The following is a 16,116-nucleotide window of genomic DNA, read 5'->3' as shown; positions in this document are numbered from 1 at the left end:
AAAAATCTGGGTGTACTCAGCAACTTGTCCTTTGAAAATCATATTTCCCATGTTACAAAAACAGCATTCTTCCATCTTAGAAACATTGCCAAGCTTCGAAACATGCTACCTGTTTCTGATGCAGAAAAGCTAGTTCTTGCATTCATGACCTCTAGACTGGACTATTGTAATGCACTGCTAGGTGGTTGTCCTGCATCTTCAATAAACAAGCTACAGATAGTCCAAAATGCAGCGGCTAGAGTTCTTACCAGGTCAAGAAAATATCAAGTCAAGTCAAGTTGAGCTTTATTGTCATTCCGCTACATGTGGGGACATACAGTGAAACGAAATGCCGTGCCTCGCAGGACCACGGTGCTACATAAATGCAGACATACAACAATGAAGTAAAAAAACACTATAAACCTATACACAACTAACCTACTGACAGATTTAACTATAAGTATACTATATATAGTATTTACCCTATACAAACTAAAAGAATAAAGGATAAAAAATACAAACTATACGAATGCTTCACATAAATATTTACCCTATACAAACTAAAAAATAGAAAATAAAAAATACAAACTATACGAATGCTTCACATATACTGTACATGTTCAAAGAGAGACATTTTGAGTCAAGCAGCTGGTTGGGGAACAGTGCAGGATGATTTGTAGTGCATGAGCATGTAAACATACATATATTGCTGAGTCTTTTGTGGGATTGTGTACACGCAGCAGTGTGTGTAAAGTGTCTAGTGCACATAGAGGAGAGTGTGTAACTACAGGTGGTTTGTACAGGCCCACTCACCTGTGTGTAGCACACTTCGAATTGCACAAAAAAAGTTCTATACAGTTTTTTCTTTGGTGTGGTAGGGTTGGGGGTTGGGGGGGGTCCATGTTTCAGCAGGTAGGGGTTTGCATGGGGTTTCAGAGGGGGGCGGGGTGATTTGAGTTCAGGGCTCTCACAGCCTGGGGGAAAAGGCTGTTGAGCAGTCTGGCGGAGTGGGCTCTGATGCTCCGGTACCGTCTTCCTGATGGTAGGAGCTGGAAGAGACTGTGGGAGGGATGGGTGGAGTCCTTCACGATGATGTTGGTTTTGCTGGAGCATTGTGTAAGGAAAATGTCCAGGATGGAGGGGAGAGGGGCACCGATGATCTTTTCAGCTGTGTTCACTGTCCACTGGAGGGTCTTGCGGTCAGCAGCACTGCAGTTCCCGTACCAGACAGTGATGCAGCTGGTCAGCACACTCTCAATGGTGCCTCTGTAGAATGTGGTGAGGATGGGTGGAGGGAGGCTTGCTCTTTTCAGCCGGCAGAGAAAGTGTAGGTGCTGTTGTGCCTTTTTGGAGAGTGACATGGTGTTGGTGGTCCAGGTGAGATCCTCTGTAATGTGTACCCCAGGAATTTAGTGCTGCTGACTCTCTCCACAGTCGAGCTGTCGATGGTCAGTGGGGGGTGGTCAACGGAGTTTCTTCTGAAGTCCATCACAACCTCCTTTGTCTTCTCCACATTGAGGGACAGATTGGTAGTGCCACACCATTCAGCCAGCTGTGCCACTTCCTCTCTGTAGTGCGTTTCATCATTGCTGCTGATGAGACCTACCACTGTTGTGTCATCAGCAAACTTGATGATGTGGTTGGAGCTGAACTTGGCAGTGCAGTCGTGGGTCAGCAGTGTGAAGAGCAGCAGGCTGAGCACACAGCCTTGTCGGGCACCTGTGCTCAGTGTGGTAGTGCTCTAAGTGTTGTGGCCGACACGGACTGACTGAGGTCTTCCGGTTAGAAAGGATTAGTTTATTTATGAGCTGTTGTGGGATTATTGTGTTGAATGCTGAGCTGAAGTCAATGAACAGCATTCTAACATAGGAGTCTTTATTTTCTAGGTGGGTAAGAGCCAGGTCAGCATGGCATGACTAACCTCTCAAAGCACTTCATCATGATTGGAGTCAGTGCTATGGCACGGTAGTCATTTAGACAGGACACAGGTGATTTCTTTGGTACCGGTATGATTGTTGTGGATTTGAAACACGTGGGGACGACTGCCTGGCTCAGCAAGGTGTTGAAGATATCTGTTAGGACATCTGTCAGCTGTGCAGCACAGTCTCTCAGAACACTGCCAGGTATGTTGTCAGGACCCGCAGCCTTGCGTGGGTTAATCCTAGATAGGGTCTTCCTTTACGTCGGCTGGAGACAGAGAGAGTGCCCGGTCATTGGGAGGTGTGGGCAGTTTTTGTGCAGGTGTGTCATTCTGCATTTCAAACCATGAATAAAAGTGGTTGAGTGCATCGGGGAGGGATGTGTCCTCGTCACAGGCCTGTGGCGGGGGCTTGTATTCAGTGATGGTCTGAATGGCTTGCCACAGGCTCTGTGTGTCTCTGCTGTCTGTGAAGTGATTGTTGATTTTTTGAGCATATGACCGTTTTGCATTTTTGATGCCACAGGACAGACTGGCTCTTGCTGTTTTGAGGGCTGCTTTATCTCCTGATCTGAATGCTTCATCTCTGGTCTTTAGCAGCCCACAAACCTCTGCTGTCATCCATGGCTTCTGGTTTGCACGTGTGGTGATGGTCTTGGCGACTGTCACATCATCAGTGCACTTTTTGATGTAAGCAGTCACAGTTTCAGTGTACTTGTGCAGGTCTGTGTGGTTGTTGTAGGTGGCTGCCTCTTTAAACATGTTCCAGTCTGTGTCCTGGAAGCGGTTTGCAGTGCTGAGATGGCATTGTCTGGCCATTCGGTGATCTGCTTTTGAACCGGTTTGGCGAGTTTGAGAAGTGGTCTATATGCTGGGATTAGCATAACAGTGATGTGGTCTGAGTACCCGAGGTGGTGGCGGGGTACAGCCTGGTAAGCGTTCTTTACTGTTGTGTAAACAAAGTCCAGTGTGTTGTTTCCCCTTGTTGCAAAGTTCACATGTTGGTAGAACTTTGGCAAAACTGTCTTTAAGTTTGCGTGGTTGAAGTCACCGGCTATGATGAAAAAGCCGTCAGGGTTATTTGTTTGTTGTTCACTGATGACGCTATACAGTTCACGAAGCGCGTCTTTAGCGTTTGCACATGGGGGAATGTAAACTGCAACAATAACAATGACCGTGAACTCCCGCGGCAGATAGAACGGTCGACACGTCACAACCATAAACTCCACCAGCGATGAACAGTGTGTTGATATTACCGCAGCATTGTTACACCAGTCTTTGTTGATATACACACACAAGCCACCTCCGCGTGTCTTACCAGATAGTGATGAATCTCTATCCGCTCAGTAGCAGGTTACCCCGTGCTGCTGAATGGCGGAGTCCGGGATGTTGTCGTTTAGCCTTGTTTCGGGTGAAAATAAACACACAACAATCCCTTGCCTCATGCTGTGTAGACCGACTGAGTTGAATTAAGTCCAGTTTGTTTTCCAGAGAGCGAACGTTTGAGAGCATGAGTGTTGGAAGAGCAGGTCTTGTGGGGTTAGCTCTTAGCCTAGCTCTTATACCTCCGCGCTTACCGCGCTTACGTCCTCACTCACACCCCTTGCGACGCTGCCTTGTGCGGGTAGCATCAGTAGGTGAGGCCGCGGTCTCGAGGTCCGGCTCCAGCAGTAAACAAAGGCTTCGTAGCTTCTCAGTAGCCGCCGGCGAGAGTTGTTGTTTGTATGCGTTGCCGATATCCAAAAGACTTTGCCGATCATAGATGAGTTTTGGGGTGATTTCCTTATGAGTTAGCGGTAAACTGACACTATTTGGAGATGAACAGACGACATTAAAAGACATAAAAGCACCGTCTTTGGGACCCGGAGTAGCCACTGCGTCTGATCGGGCCGCCATCTTGGAAAAATGATCATATTACCCTAATTTTACAGTCTCTGCACTGGCTACCTATTAAGTTCCGTATCATTTACAAAATATTATTACTTGCCTATAAGGCCCTAAATGGTTTAGCTCCTGCGTACCTAACTCATCTTCTACCACGCTACAATCCAACCCGCTCCCTAAGGTCGCAAAACTCTGGACTTTTGGTAGTACCTAGGATAGCAAAGTCCACTAAAGGAGGTAGAGCTTTTTCACATTTGGCTCCCAAACTCTAGAATAGCCTTCCTGATAATGTCTGGGGTTCAGACACACTCTCTCTGTTTAAATGTAGATTAAAGACACATCTCTTTAGCCAAGCATTCACATAATGCATCTTATAATCTTTTACTGCAGTTATATCTGATCAAATGTACATTATTATTATTCTTTAGCTTGGGTTGAACAAATCATTTTTGCTTAGATGGAACAGCAACTACGCTAATTATGTCTCTATTTGTTTCTGTTTGCTGGTGTGTTTTTGGATCATTGTCCTGCTGCAGAACCCAAGTTCGCTTCAGCTTGAGCTCACAAACAGATGGCCGGACATTGTCCTTCAGGATTTTTTGGTAGACAGCTGAATTCATGGTTCCATTTATCACAGCAAGTCTTCCAGGTCCTGAAGCAGCAAAAAAGCCCCAGACCATCACACTACCACCATCATATTTTACTGTTGGTATGATGTTCTTTTTCTGAAATGCTGTGTTACTTTTATGCCAGATGTAATGGGAAACACACCAAAAAGTTCAACTTTTGTCTCATCAGTCCACAGAGTATTTTCCCAAAAGTCTTGTGGATCATCAAGATGTTTTCTGGCAAAACTGAGACGAGCCTTTATGTTCTTTTTGCTTTAGATGTTGTTGTGGGGTCTTTTGTGACCTCTTGGATGAGTCGTCACTGCCCTCTTGGGGTACTTTTGGTCGGCCGGCCACTCCTGGGAAGGTTCACCACTGTTCCATGTTTTCGCCATTTGTGGATAATGGCTCGCACTGTGGTTCGCTGGAGTCCCAAAGCTTTAGAAATGGCGTTATAACCTTTTCCAGACTGATAGATCTCAATTACTTTCTTTCTCATTTGTTCCTGAATTTCTTTGGATCTCAACACGATGTGTAGCTTTTGAGGATCTTTTGGTCTACTTCACTTTGTCAGGCAGGTCCTATTTAAGTGATTTCTTGATTGTGAACAGGTATGGCAGTAATCAGGCCTGGGTGTGGCTAGAGAAACTGAACTCAGGTGTGATAAACAACAGTTATGTTTTAGCGGGTGGGGGTAGGGGGGCAAACACTTTTTCACACAGGTCCACGTGGGTTTGGATTTTGTTTTACCTTCATTTAAAAACTGCATGTTGTGTTTACTTGTGTTATCTTTGATTAATATTTAAATTTGTTTGATGATCTGAAACATTAAAGTGTGACAAACATGCAAAAAATAAAACAAATCTGGAAGGGAGCCAACACTTTTTCACACCACTGTATGCATGTATGTATGCATGTATGTATGTATGCATGTATGTATGCATGTGTGTATATATATATATATATATATATATATATATATATATATATATATATATACAGTGCCCTCCAGAAGTATTGGAACAGTAAAGACACATTTGCTCTGCTGGCTGTGGTGTCAAGACATTTACAAATATGATTAAAAGATGAATATGAGACAAAACTAAAGAATGTCACATTTTATTATTGGGGGAATCAACACATAGATGTTTTATCAGCTAAGTAGTTCAGCACTTTTAGAGTTTCATCCCCCTATCTGATGTGAGCATAAGTATTGGAACAGTTGCCTCACTGGTCTTTCTAAGTGATCAGCTGTGTCCTGTTGCATTAATTCTTCAGATATTAAAAGCAGGGAATGTGTCGTATCAGTTATATCCATTACTTCTGTATTCTGAATCTTGCATTCGATGATGACACACAAACCAGGATGAAGATGAGAGAGCTGACTTTGAGAGAAAAGCAAGCAATTTGGATGCTAAAAGAAAAGAGGAAGTCAGTTAGAGCTCTAGCAAAAACAAAGGGCATGGAGAAATCAAGAGTTTGGAAACCAGCAACCAACAACGACCTGATCGGCTGAGAAACCAACAGTAGTTGATGACAGACAAATCACAAAAGCTGTGATAATGAACCCTAAAAGACGTGTCTGTAAAATCACCAACAACTTCCAGAAAGCTGGGGTGATGCTTTGACAATCTACTGTCCTCAGGAGACTTTGACACAGAATTACAGATGCTACACAGCAAGATGCAAACCTCTGACCAGCACCAAAAATAGAAAGGCAAGATTAGAGTTTGCAAAACAGCACAAAGGTGAGCCAGAAGAGTTTTGGAACTGTGTTTATGGACCGATGAGACAAAGATGAACCTTTATCTAAGTGATGGGAAAGCAAAACTGTGGAGAAAAAAAGGGAACTGCAATTATCCCAAGCATACAGCCTCATCTGTAAAGCATGGTGGAGGTGGTGTCATGGCATGGGCATGCATGGCTGCCTCTGGAACAGGCCCTCTCAAATTTACTAATGACTTAATGCATGATGACAGTAGCAGAATGAATTTGGAAGGGTACAAAACCATCTTGCCTACCAATATTCAAGAAAATGCTACCAGATTAATTGGGAAGTGTTTAATATTGCATCAGGACAATGACCCAAAACACCCTGCCAGTTCAGTCAAGGAGTTTATAAGAGCAAAGAAATGGAAAGTCTTAGATTGCCCAAGTCAATTTCCAGATTTAAATCTGATTGAACATGAATTTTACCAGCTGAAGAGGAGAGTAAAGGCAGAAACTCCCCCAAAAAAGCAACAATTAGGATTGGCTGCATTAAAGGCTGGGAAAAGTATTTCAAAGGATGAGAGCAAGAGTCTGGTGATGTCTATGGGTCACAGACTCACTGCTGTGATTGTGTGCAAGGGATCTGCAACTAAATAATAGCTTTTAATCTTTTATATCTGCCTTATGTTCAACTGTCCCAATACTTATGCTCACATCAGTGAGTGGGATGAAACTCTAAAAGTGCTGTTCTTTTTATTTGGTAAAACATGTATGTGTTGAATCACCCAATAATAAAATGTGACATTCTGTAGTTTTGTCTCATATTCATCTTTTAATCATATTTGCAAATGTCTTGACTCCACAGCCAACAGAGCAATTTTGTCTTTACTGTTCCAATACTTATGGAAGGCATTGTATATATATATATATATAGAGAGAGAGAGAGAGAGAGAGAAAGAGAGAGAGAGAGAGAGAGAGAGAGAATTTATAATTTCTTTTTAAGGAACAACTGACCTTACTGATTATGGTTTGGCAGACTGATATTGGTCTTTTTTTTATAAATTGGTTATTTCTCAAAGAGTCTTATGATGTCAGGACAGTTATAGTCTACCACCGTGATATCTTTAAGCCCCCCCCCCCCCCCCCCCCCCCCAAAAAAAAATGTATTTTGGAGGACATTACATATGTTTTAATGTTTGAATAAATAAATAATTCACTCCAACACATTTCTGATCTACTCTGTCAATTATTTTACACAATCTTTTACACTTGCAATAAACATGCAATAAACACATCTATTTAATCTTAATTATACAACAGTAGGGATCTAAATGAAAATTTTAACAATTAAAATGACATTTATTCCAAGTTTCAGGGTCTCTTGAAAAAAGTTTGAAATACACATTATTGTCGCTTTTTGAGAAAAACTGCTTAATTGTGTAAGCCTTTTATTTATGAAGGGTAAGGTCAATAGCCAATTAAATTACAGAGTGTTTTTCAGACTCTGCAGGTCTCCTGTTCCTGACCTCTGAGAGTTCACATTTAAAAGCTAAGAGTCCTTTAATGGGCGTAATTCTGCATAACTTTGATGTCATAAGCTTGATTCATAAAACAATAAACATTCAAATGAGTCCTTGCGTTGCTAAAACTGAAGAGCAGTGTTGCCTCAGTTCTACATATGTAATGACTACACTGTAATGAGGGAGAGTGTTCTGAAATTGCATGCATCCCAAACTCACATTCTTTCTGAAAGTATGTGGGGGGGGGGGGGGGGGGGGGGTTGTTATTTGTCCGACATTTATCATCCCACCCCACTGCTGTTGCCCTTTGCAGCCCATACAGCAAACAAGCTCTTCACACTGACTCATATAGCATGAACAAAACCTATGCCATTACTATTCTCATGCTTACAGTCTCATCTGAAGCCACATACATACATTGCATACTATATACACCATACAGTATGCAGATGGTGGAGTTTAAATTGGTGGGCTTGAGTTTGTATGTCTTAAAGCAATATTACCATACAAAGGCAAAATGCAGCAAGTTTACCAAAACTGTTATTTATTTTGTTTTGCTTGATTTGACATTCAGTTCTAAAATCTAATTTATAAAATGGATTGTTTTGATTCTAAATTCTATAACAATGGTAAAGCAGCACGGTGGAATACATAATCTCATTCAGAACATGTTTTTATGCTCAAAGGTATAGTTCACCCAAAAATGAAACTTTGCTTTTCTGTAGATGAGTTAGATGATCCACTTGCTCACCAGTGGATCCTCTGCAGTGAATGGGTGCCATCAGAATGAGGGTCCAAACAGCTGATAAAACATCACAATAATCCACAAGTAAGAAAAGCTGTGTTTGTAAAAAACAAATCCACCATTTAGACATTTTAATTTTTACTTTTGCCCAAAATACTAGTCGATAATCCATAATAATGCTTCCTCCATGTGAAAAGTCCATCCTCTGTTGTCTTCTCACATAAAAATCCACCCACATATTTGTTTAAAGCAGTTTTGGACTGTTTTCACTTATAAACAGTGCTTAAACTGTGAATAATTCTCCTGATTTAGCCAAGATGACATTTCACTGGAGAAAGTAATGTTATGGATAGAAGAGGTTAATTGATGGACTGGAGTGGTGTGGATTATTTTGAAGTTTTTATCAGCTGTTTGGAATATCATTCTGACTGCGCCCATTCACTGCAGAGGATCCACTGGTGAGCAAGTGATGTAATTTAATATTTTTTAATGTAATCATTTAAAAATATGCATTTCATTTCCACCCCACATGCAGCAGCTAGTCCTCTCTGAAATAAAAATGGTTCACACTCTATCATATGTTTTTTTCTCTAGGTCATATACAGAAAAACATGGTGCAGAATTAGAACCTACTGAAGTGTAGAGGCCAATACGTCCTAAACCAAGTCTGTCCCTGTCTGGACGCTGCCAACTGAAACACTCCACTGATCAGAGTACTTTTATCTCAACTGGAGGACTATCAATTCATGCTTGCTTACCTGAGGCACGCTCAGAGCCAATTCACCTGCTATGGTGTGCAATCAACAAGCATCATCTCAATCAGAAAAACACATCTCGACATAATAAAGATCTCGGTTGTTTTCATACAAGACTGTGTGAATAGACAAGATGACAGCAAACAATGGCTCAATCAAAACCTCAGTCAACAGACGGCGTGAGCACTGGAGTAGATCGTTGATTTGTCACGCACAGGCATATTCATTCAATAAGAAACATGACAGAATGAGAAAACCACCACTGAGTCATGCAAGGACGACAGCTTGGCTTCTCTGACAAAGCAGGTCATGTTCAGGTTTGACACTGCAGTTTTCATCAGTGAAATATTTGCCGCTTGGCTCCCAAAGCAAAGTTGAAAGCTTGGTCTTATGACAGTGAAATACTTTTCTACAATGGTCTTATTTGGTCTTGGTGGAACATATCTGCTACGCTGCTGCTGCCGCTGCAGAGCAAGTACCGAGATGTGCTACTGCCAATACATCCACAACATGCTGCTGTGAGCATGTAAGAAATACTGCTGCTGCAAATATAACATACATGAAATAATCCCCAAATAGCATACATGAATCACCTCATAGCAGATCTATACAGGTGGAGCTGGGGAAGGTGGAGGGTTTCTGAAGCATGCTGCAAACTTGCTACAGCAAGCACTAGTCTTATATTTGAATGTTGAGCAGCGAGCTCATTGGCTACCGATACAAGAGAGAACCACTCAGCTGTGTCATGTGATAATAATGTCATTAGGTCAGATTGAGATAGACCTATCGGACTGCACCATCTAGAGTTTCAAGCTAGAACTCTGTACATGGAAATGATCTTCAAAACAATGTTTTGTAGTTTGTATCTTGTGAAAATGAGATGTATAGCCAAAAATAAGAAAGCCACTGGAATGAAAGACATGAGTGACTTCAACATATATGATTTTTGCAATTTTATTTTTGCGAAAGTCCACAATATAATTTCAACGACTTTACAAAATAATACGAAAAAAATAGAAAGCAGTGTTATTTTAGTATCACTGAGTTGCTATTATAGTTTTTATTAATATTTTGAATCAATTTTTAAATAGTTTATGTTTTACTTCATTTCAATTAATGTTTATTTTATTTAAAGTAAGTTTGCAAGCTTCTTTTTTTTTTCTTTAAAAACGATTTTATCAAATGGGACCACAAAAGTTATATAGTTAAATAATTGCTGTAGTCTCCCATTATAGAAGTTTACCCGACTATAATGATTTCCTCTTCTAATAATCAAGAGAGCAGCTCGGAAAATGGAGCGCAGCTGGAGGAAAACAAAACTAGATGTATTTCGTATAGCTTGGCAGGAAAGTACCCTATCCTACAGAAAAGCATTAAAAACTGCTAGATCTGATTACTTTTCGTCTGTTCTAGAAGAATACAAACATAACCCCCGGTATTTATTCAATACAGTGACTAAATTAACGAAAAATAAAGCATCAACAGGCATTTCCCAAGAGCACAGCAGTAATGACTTTATGAACTACTTTACTTCGAAGATCGATACTATCAGAGATAAAATTGTAACCATGCAACCGTCAGCTACAGTATCGCATCATATAGTGCACTATAGATCCCCTGAGGAACAGTTCCACTCATTCTCTACTATAGGAGAGGAAGAATTGTATAAACTTGTTAAATCATCTAAACCAACATGCATGTTAGACCCTATTCCATCTAAACTACTAAAAGAGCTGCTTCCAGAAGTCATAGATCCTCTTTTGGCTATTATTAATTCATCATTGTTATTAGGATATGTCCCCAAAACCTTCAAATTGGCTGTTATTAAGATTCTCATTAAAAAAACACAACTTGACCCCAAAGATCTAGTTAATTACAGACCGATCTCAAATCTCCCTTTTCTGTCAAAGATACTAGAAAAGGTAGTATCCTCACAATTATATTCCTTCTTAGAGAAAAATGGTATCTGTGAGGAATTCCAGTCAGGATTTAGACCGTATCATAGTACTGAGACTGCTCTCATTACAGTTACAAATGACCTGCTCTTATCATCTGATCGTGGTTGTATCTCTTTATTAGTTCTACTGGATCTTAGCGCTGCGTTCGACACTATCGACCACAACATTCTTTTGAATAAACTAGAACACTTTGTTGGCATTAGTGGAAGTGCCTTAGCATGGTTCAAATCGTACTTATCTGACCACCATTAGTTCGTAGCAGTCAATGAAGAGGAATCATATCGATCACAAGTGCAGTATGGAGTACCTCAAGGCTCAGTAATAGGGCCGTTACTTTTCACGCTTTACATGTTACCCTTGGGAGATATTATCAGGAGACATGGTGTTAGCTTTCACTGTTATGCTGATGATACTCAGCTCTATATTTCTTCGCGGCTTGGTGAAACACACCAAATTGAGAAACTAACGGAATGCATAGTCGATATAAAAATCTGGATGACGAGCAACTTACTGCTAAATTCTGAAAAAACAGAGCTGTTAATTATCAGACGTAAAACCCCACATGTAATAACCTAGAACACTATCTAACACTTGACGGCTGCTCTGACAATTCTTCTTCATCAGTTAGGAACCTAGGTGTGTTGTTTGATAGCAATCTTTCATTTGAAAGCCATGTTTCTAGAATCTGTAAAACTGTGTTTTTCCATCTCAAAAACATATCTAAATTGCGACCTATGCTCTCAATGTCAAATGCAGAAATGCTAATTCATGCGTTTATGACCTCAAGGTTAGACTATTGTAATGCTTTATTGGATGTTTGTTCTGCACGCTCGATCAACAAACTACAGTTGGTCCAAAATGCAGCAGCTAGAGTCCTTACTAGAACCAGGAAGTACGACCATATTAGCCCGCTTCTGTCAACACTGCACTGGCTCCCTATCAAGCATCGGATAGATTTTAAAATCTTGTTAATTACTTATAAAGCCCTGCATGGCTTAGCTCCTCAGTACTTGAGCGAGCTCTTATCGCATTATAGTCCTCCACGTCTGCTGCGTTCTCAAAACTCTGGGCGTTTGATAATACCTAGAATATCAAAATCGACTGCGGGCACAGATCCATTTCCTATTTAGCACCAAACTCTGGAACAATCTACCTAATATTGTTCGGGAAGCAGATACACTCTGTCAGTTTAAATCTAGATTAAAGACACATTTCTTTAACCTGGTTTACACATAACACACTAATACACTTCTATTATTCAAATCCGTTAAAGGATTGTTAGGCTGCATTAATTAGATCAACCGGAACCGGGAACACTCCTCATAACACACGATGTACTCGTTACATCGTAAGAAGAATGGCATCTTAGCTAATATTTGCCTGTTTCCTTCTTATTCTGTTTCTCAGTCCGTGTCAGATGGTGGATCAGTGCTGGAAGATGATGTCTGCGGCCCTGATTGTCGGCGGAGGCCGATGAGCCCCGGGGACATATCCCCAGTGAAGACCTCGACTAAAAATACAATAAAACTAAAAATAAAACAATATAACTAAAAATATAATAAAATACCTAACTACATATTACTATTATTGTTAGAAATGGCAACAATATAAAAATTGAAATATTATACATAAAAAAATTTAATTAAAACTATAATATACAAATATGAAAATGAATAAATACATTTTAAAACAATAGTATAATGTAAATATATGTATATGTGTGTGTGTGTGTGTGTGTGTGTGTGTATATATATATATATATATATATATATATATACATATACATATACACAACAGAAATATATTAAATTAATTAAACTATAAATTAAAATTATAATAAACAAACAAATATATATTATAAAAATAGACCGAGAAACAATAAATACATTGAACTATATATTACAATTATAGTAAATGAATAAATCATATAAATGAAAAACTTCTAATAATGAATAAAACACAAATATAACAAATACATTCAATTATAAATTAAAATGCCCCATCGGGACAAGACCACGGGAATCAGATAAGCCGTTTGCACAATCTGACATGGCTGGGGTTGGAATTGAACTGCGGGTTTCATCTGGCCAGAGGAGAACTGTCCTCCCGACTGAGCCTGGATTCTCCCAAGGTTTTTTTCTCCATTCTGTCACAGAGGGAGTTTTGGTTCCTTGCCGGTGTCGCCTCTGGCTTGCTCAATTGGGGACACTTAATTTCTAGCAATTATCGTCAATTTGATTTAACCGATACTATTTAAACTACACTGAGCTAGACAATGACATCTCTGAATTCAATAATGAAATTACTTTTAATTGAAAATTGAGTGTTTAATCTTATCATTATACATTACTGACACTCTATCCTCCAATCTGATACTGTTAAGTGCTTTGACACAATCTGTATCGTTAAAAGCACTATATAAATAAAGGTGACTTGACTTCATGTCATAGTACGTGTCTCTTTGCTGTGAGATATTTAATGATTTAATGATCTAAATATCAGTAGCCTATCTGCACCAAATTGCATTTTTTTTTTTTTTTTATAAAACTGATATGTTTTTCCACAAAGTATGAGCTCCATATTCTCACTATCCACCATTTTCGTAACGAGTCTGTCAGTCTGCTGTTCCACTCAAAAAGTCTGAAACAAATCAGTCCTAATCACAAAGTTGAGCAACAAAAAAATCCTTTATTGTGAGTTTGACTGAATGAGCTGTAAATTTTCCTTCGTGTTCTATTTTCAGATGTCAGAAAAATAACATGACGTTTCGTATTTTAATGTGACATGAAATAAAAAGAGTATCTATGGCAAGAGCTCTTCTCAGTCCGCTGCATTCTTTTCCTCCTCATTATTTCCATTTTTCCTTTGTATTCCACTGTAACATTATGAATAAAGATAACAAATACTGCACATTTGTGGTCTGCTCTCCTGATTTAATTTACGATATAAAGCATGAATAATTCACTGGAATGCACTCCTGATTTTCTCTGAAAACCCTACATCTCTTTCCAGGCATGTTATGTTGAAAGTAATTTTTAACGCTATTACACTTTTACATTTATTTTTATTGTACAATGGTTCAACGGGAGTAGAATAATGTTACTTCATTGTACCTTTTTTATTTTATTTTTTTGAAAATGCCTGTTACTTGGAAAAAAAAAGAAAAAAAAAAACCCCAGCTAAAACCAGCTGGTCTTAGCTGGTCTCCCAGCCTGACCAGTTAAGGAAGTGGCCAAAACCCCTCTAAAACCCAGCCTTCTGACCAGCTATGACCAGCCTAGACAAGACTGGATGACCAGCTAAAACCAGCCAATCAGCTTATGCTGGCTTTAGCTGTTTTTTTTGTTTGTTTTTTCAGCAGGGCTAGAGCAATTTTTGGCTGATTGTTTACAGTTTACCTGAAATCAATCCCATAATTCGCATAAAGCATCGTGGGTCTTAAGAAAAAGGATCACTACAGAATTATATGGCCATTCTCATGCATCAAACATGATGAATATAAAACCCATCACATTTATAATTTTATATTCATCACATATAAGGTCCCAATCAACTGTTCCATTACAAACAAACACAAATAAATAAGATGATACTGAGTAGTATTTAATATTTTATTAAGTCGTTATATTTCTTAAAAGCTATAGTGTTCAACTTAAAAACGAAGTAAGAAAATAGTCTGTGTGTGTGTGTGTGTGTATGTGTGTGTGTGGGGGGGGGTACAGTTAGGGACTGTAAACTGCCATTTAATGTCAAATGATAAACCGAAAAGTTCATAAATCCGTGGCCTTGCAGGTCGGACTGAAACATCAGCTCCATCTAGTGAGTCAAAACAATCATTACACTCTGAATGTAGCCTATTTGTTCTTCATTAAAAGGGATGTTTCATTTAAACTGAATGTCCATTGGAAACAGCTTGTGTGTATCGTCCTCACAGCTTCATTATATATTCACGTACCTTCCCAAATGAGGTTCCCATCGACACGCTTTATAAACTTAAACCACAGTTGATGTGTATGCGGTTGGGACAGATGCACTTCTCCGATCCACAGACACGGGTCACGGGTGGACAGAACCGAGCGGCTCGGGCTCATCTTCACGGCTCGGTGCGGATCCCAGTGTCCCATCTCCGGCCGAGAGCCCAGTACAAACACCTCGATATCCAAACACTGTGGGGTCAGAATGACACCAAACCTGAACACAGCCATGCCGTGTAAAAACACACAGGTGTTCTGTAACTTGGACTGATCTCTATGTGTCTTCGGTCACTGACATTATAAATGGCTGCGCTAAAAATACACGCAGCACTGTTGACATTTAATGCGATACAGTGGCTGAGAGGGGACAACTGTGCGTTTTATAGGGTTGTAAAGACATCCCTTACAAAAATGTCCTCTGGTAATCCATATGATAAAACATCAAAAGTACCACATAAAACTAGTGTGGTAATTGTGTAGTACTGTGTTGTTTTTTGGGACATTTTACCACAGGATTTTGTTGTACGGTATGTAATATTCTTGAGGTACTGTGTGGTATTACTTTCACAGTATTTCCAACAAGGATTTGTGTTGTACAGTATATTGCTGTAATATTTTTGTGGTACTTCAGTCATATTTGTGCAGTAATACTAGGAATTTCCTGGGTAACACTTTAGAATAGGGAACACTTATTCACTATTAATTAAAACTTGCTATTCTAAAGTAAAGGATTTTGACGTTGACTGGTGCTATTTTATATGTTAATGACATTAATTAGGATTCATTTACAAGGCAGTGATCTGAAACCATTCAGCTGCACAGATTTTAATATGCTTGTGTCGGTAAGTCGATATCGGGTACAGGTTGGGTTAGGGTTTCAGTTGAAAGCCCGTGCAGATCTCTACTACAGCTTAGCTGTATGGTGTAGTGATGGGAAGTTCGGATCATTTTACTGACTCGGACCTTTGAGTCTCGTTCAGCAAAATGAACAAATCTTTTTTCGCGTCATTTAGTTCATTTTAGCTAAATATAATTTACGTGTTACTTCTCTAACACATCTACTAC

The 16,116-nt window shown here is 39.6% G+C and overlaps 1 protein-coding gene across 1 annotated transcript in view; it reads right to left on the bottom strand.

Moving 5' to 3' along the window:
* The window catches only part of epm2a (EPM2A glucan phosphatase, laforin), a gene marked incomplete at its 3' end in the record, with an annotated part of 41,210 nt that extends 25,850 nt beyond the window's left edge, over positions 1-15,360 (bottom strand). Inside the window, exon 1 of the mRNA XM_079400735.1 lies at positions 15,033-15,360. Within this exon, the coding sequence (XP_079256861.1) occupies positions 15,033-15,282 (250 nt within the window). The 5' untranslated portion in view covers positions 15,283-15,360. The remainder of the gene's footprint in view (positions 1-15,032) is intronic.
* Between the last annotated feature and the right edge of the window lie 756 nt (positions 15,361-16,116).

Source organism: Barbus barbus (assembly GCF_936440315.1).
Source record: "Barbus barbus genome assembly, chromosome: 40".
NCBI classification, from domain to species: Eukaryota; Metazoa; Chordata; class Actinopteri; order Cypriniformes; family Cyprinidae; genus Barbus; species Barbus barbus.
The sequence above is the reverse complement of the archived record's forward strand: the minus strand, read 5'-3'. Positions and strand labels throughout refer to the sequence as shown.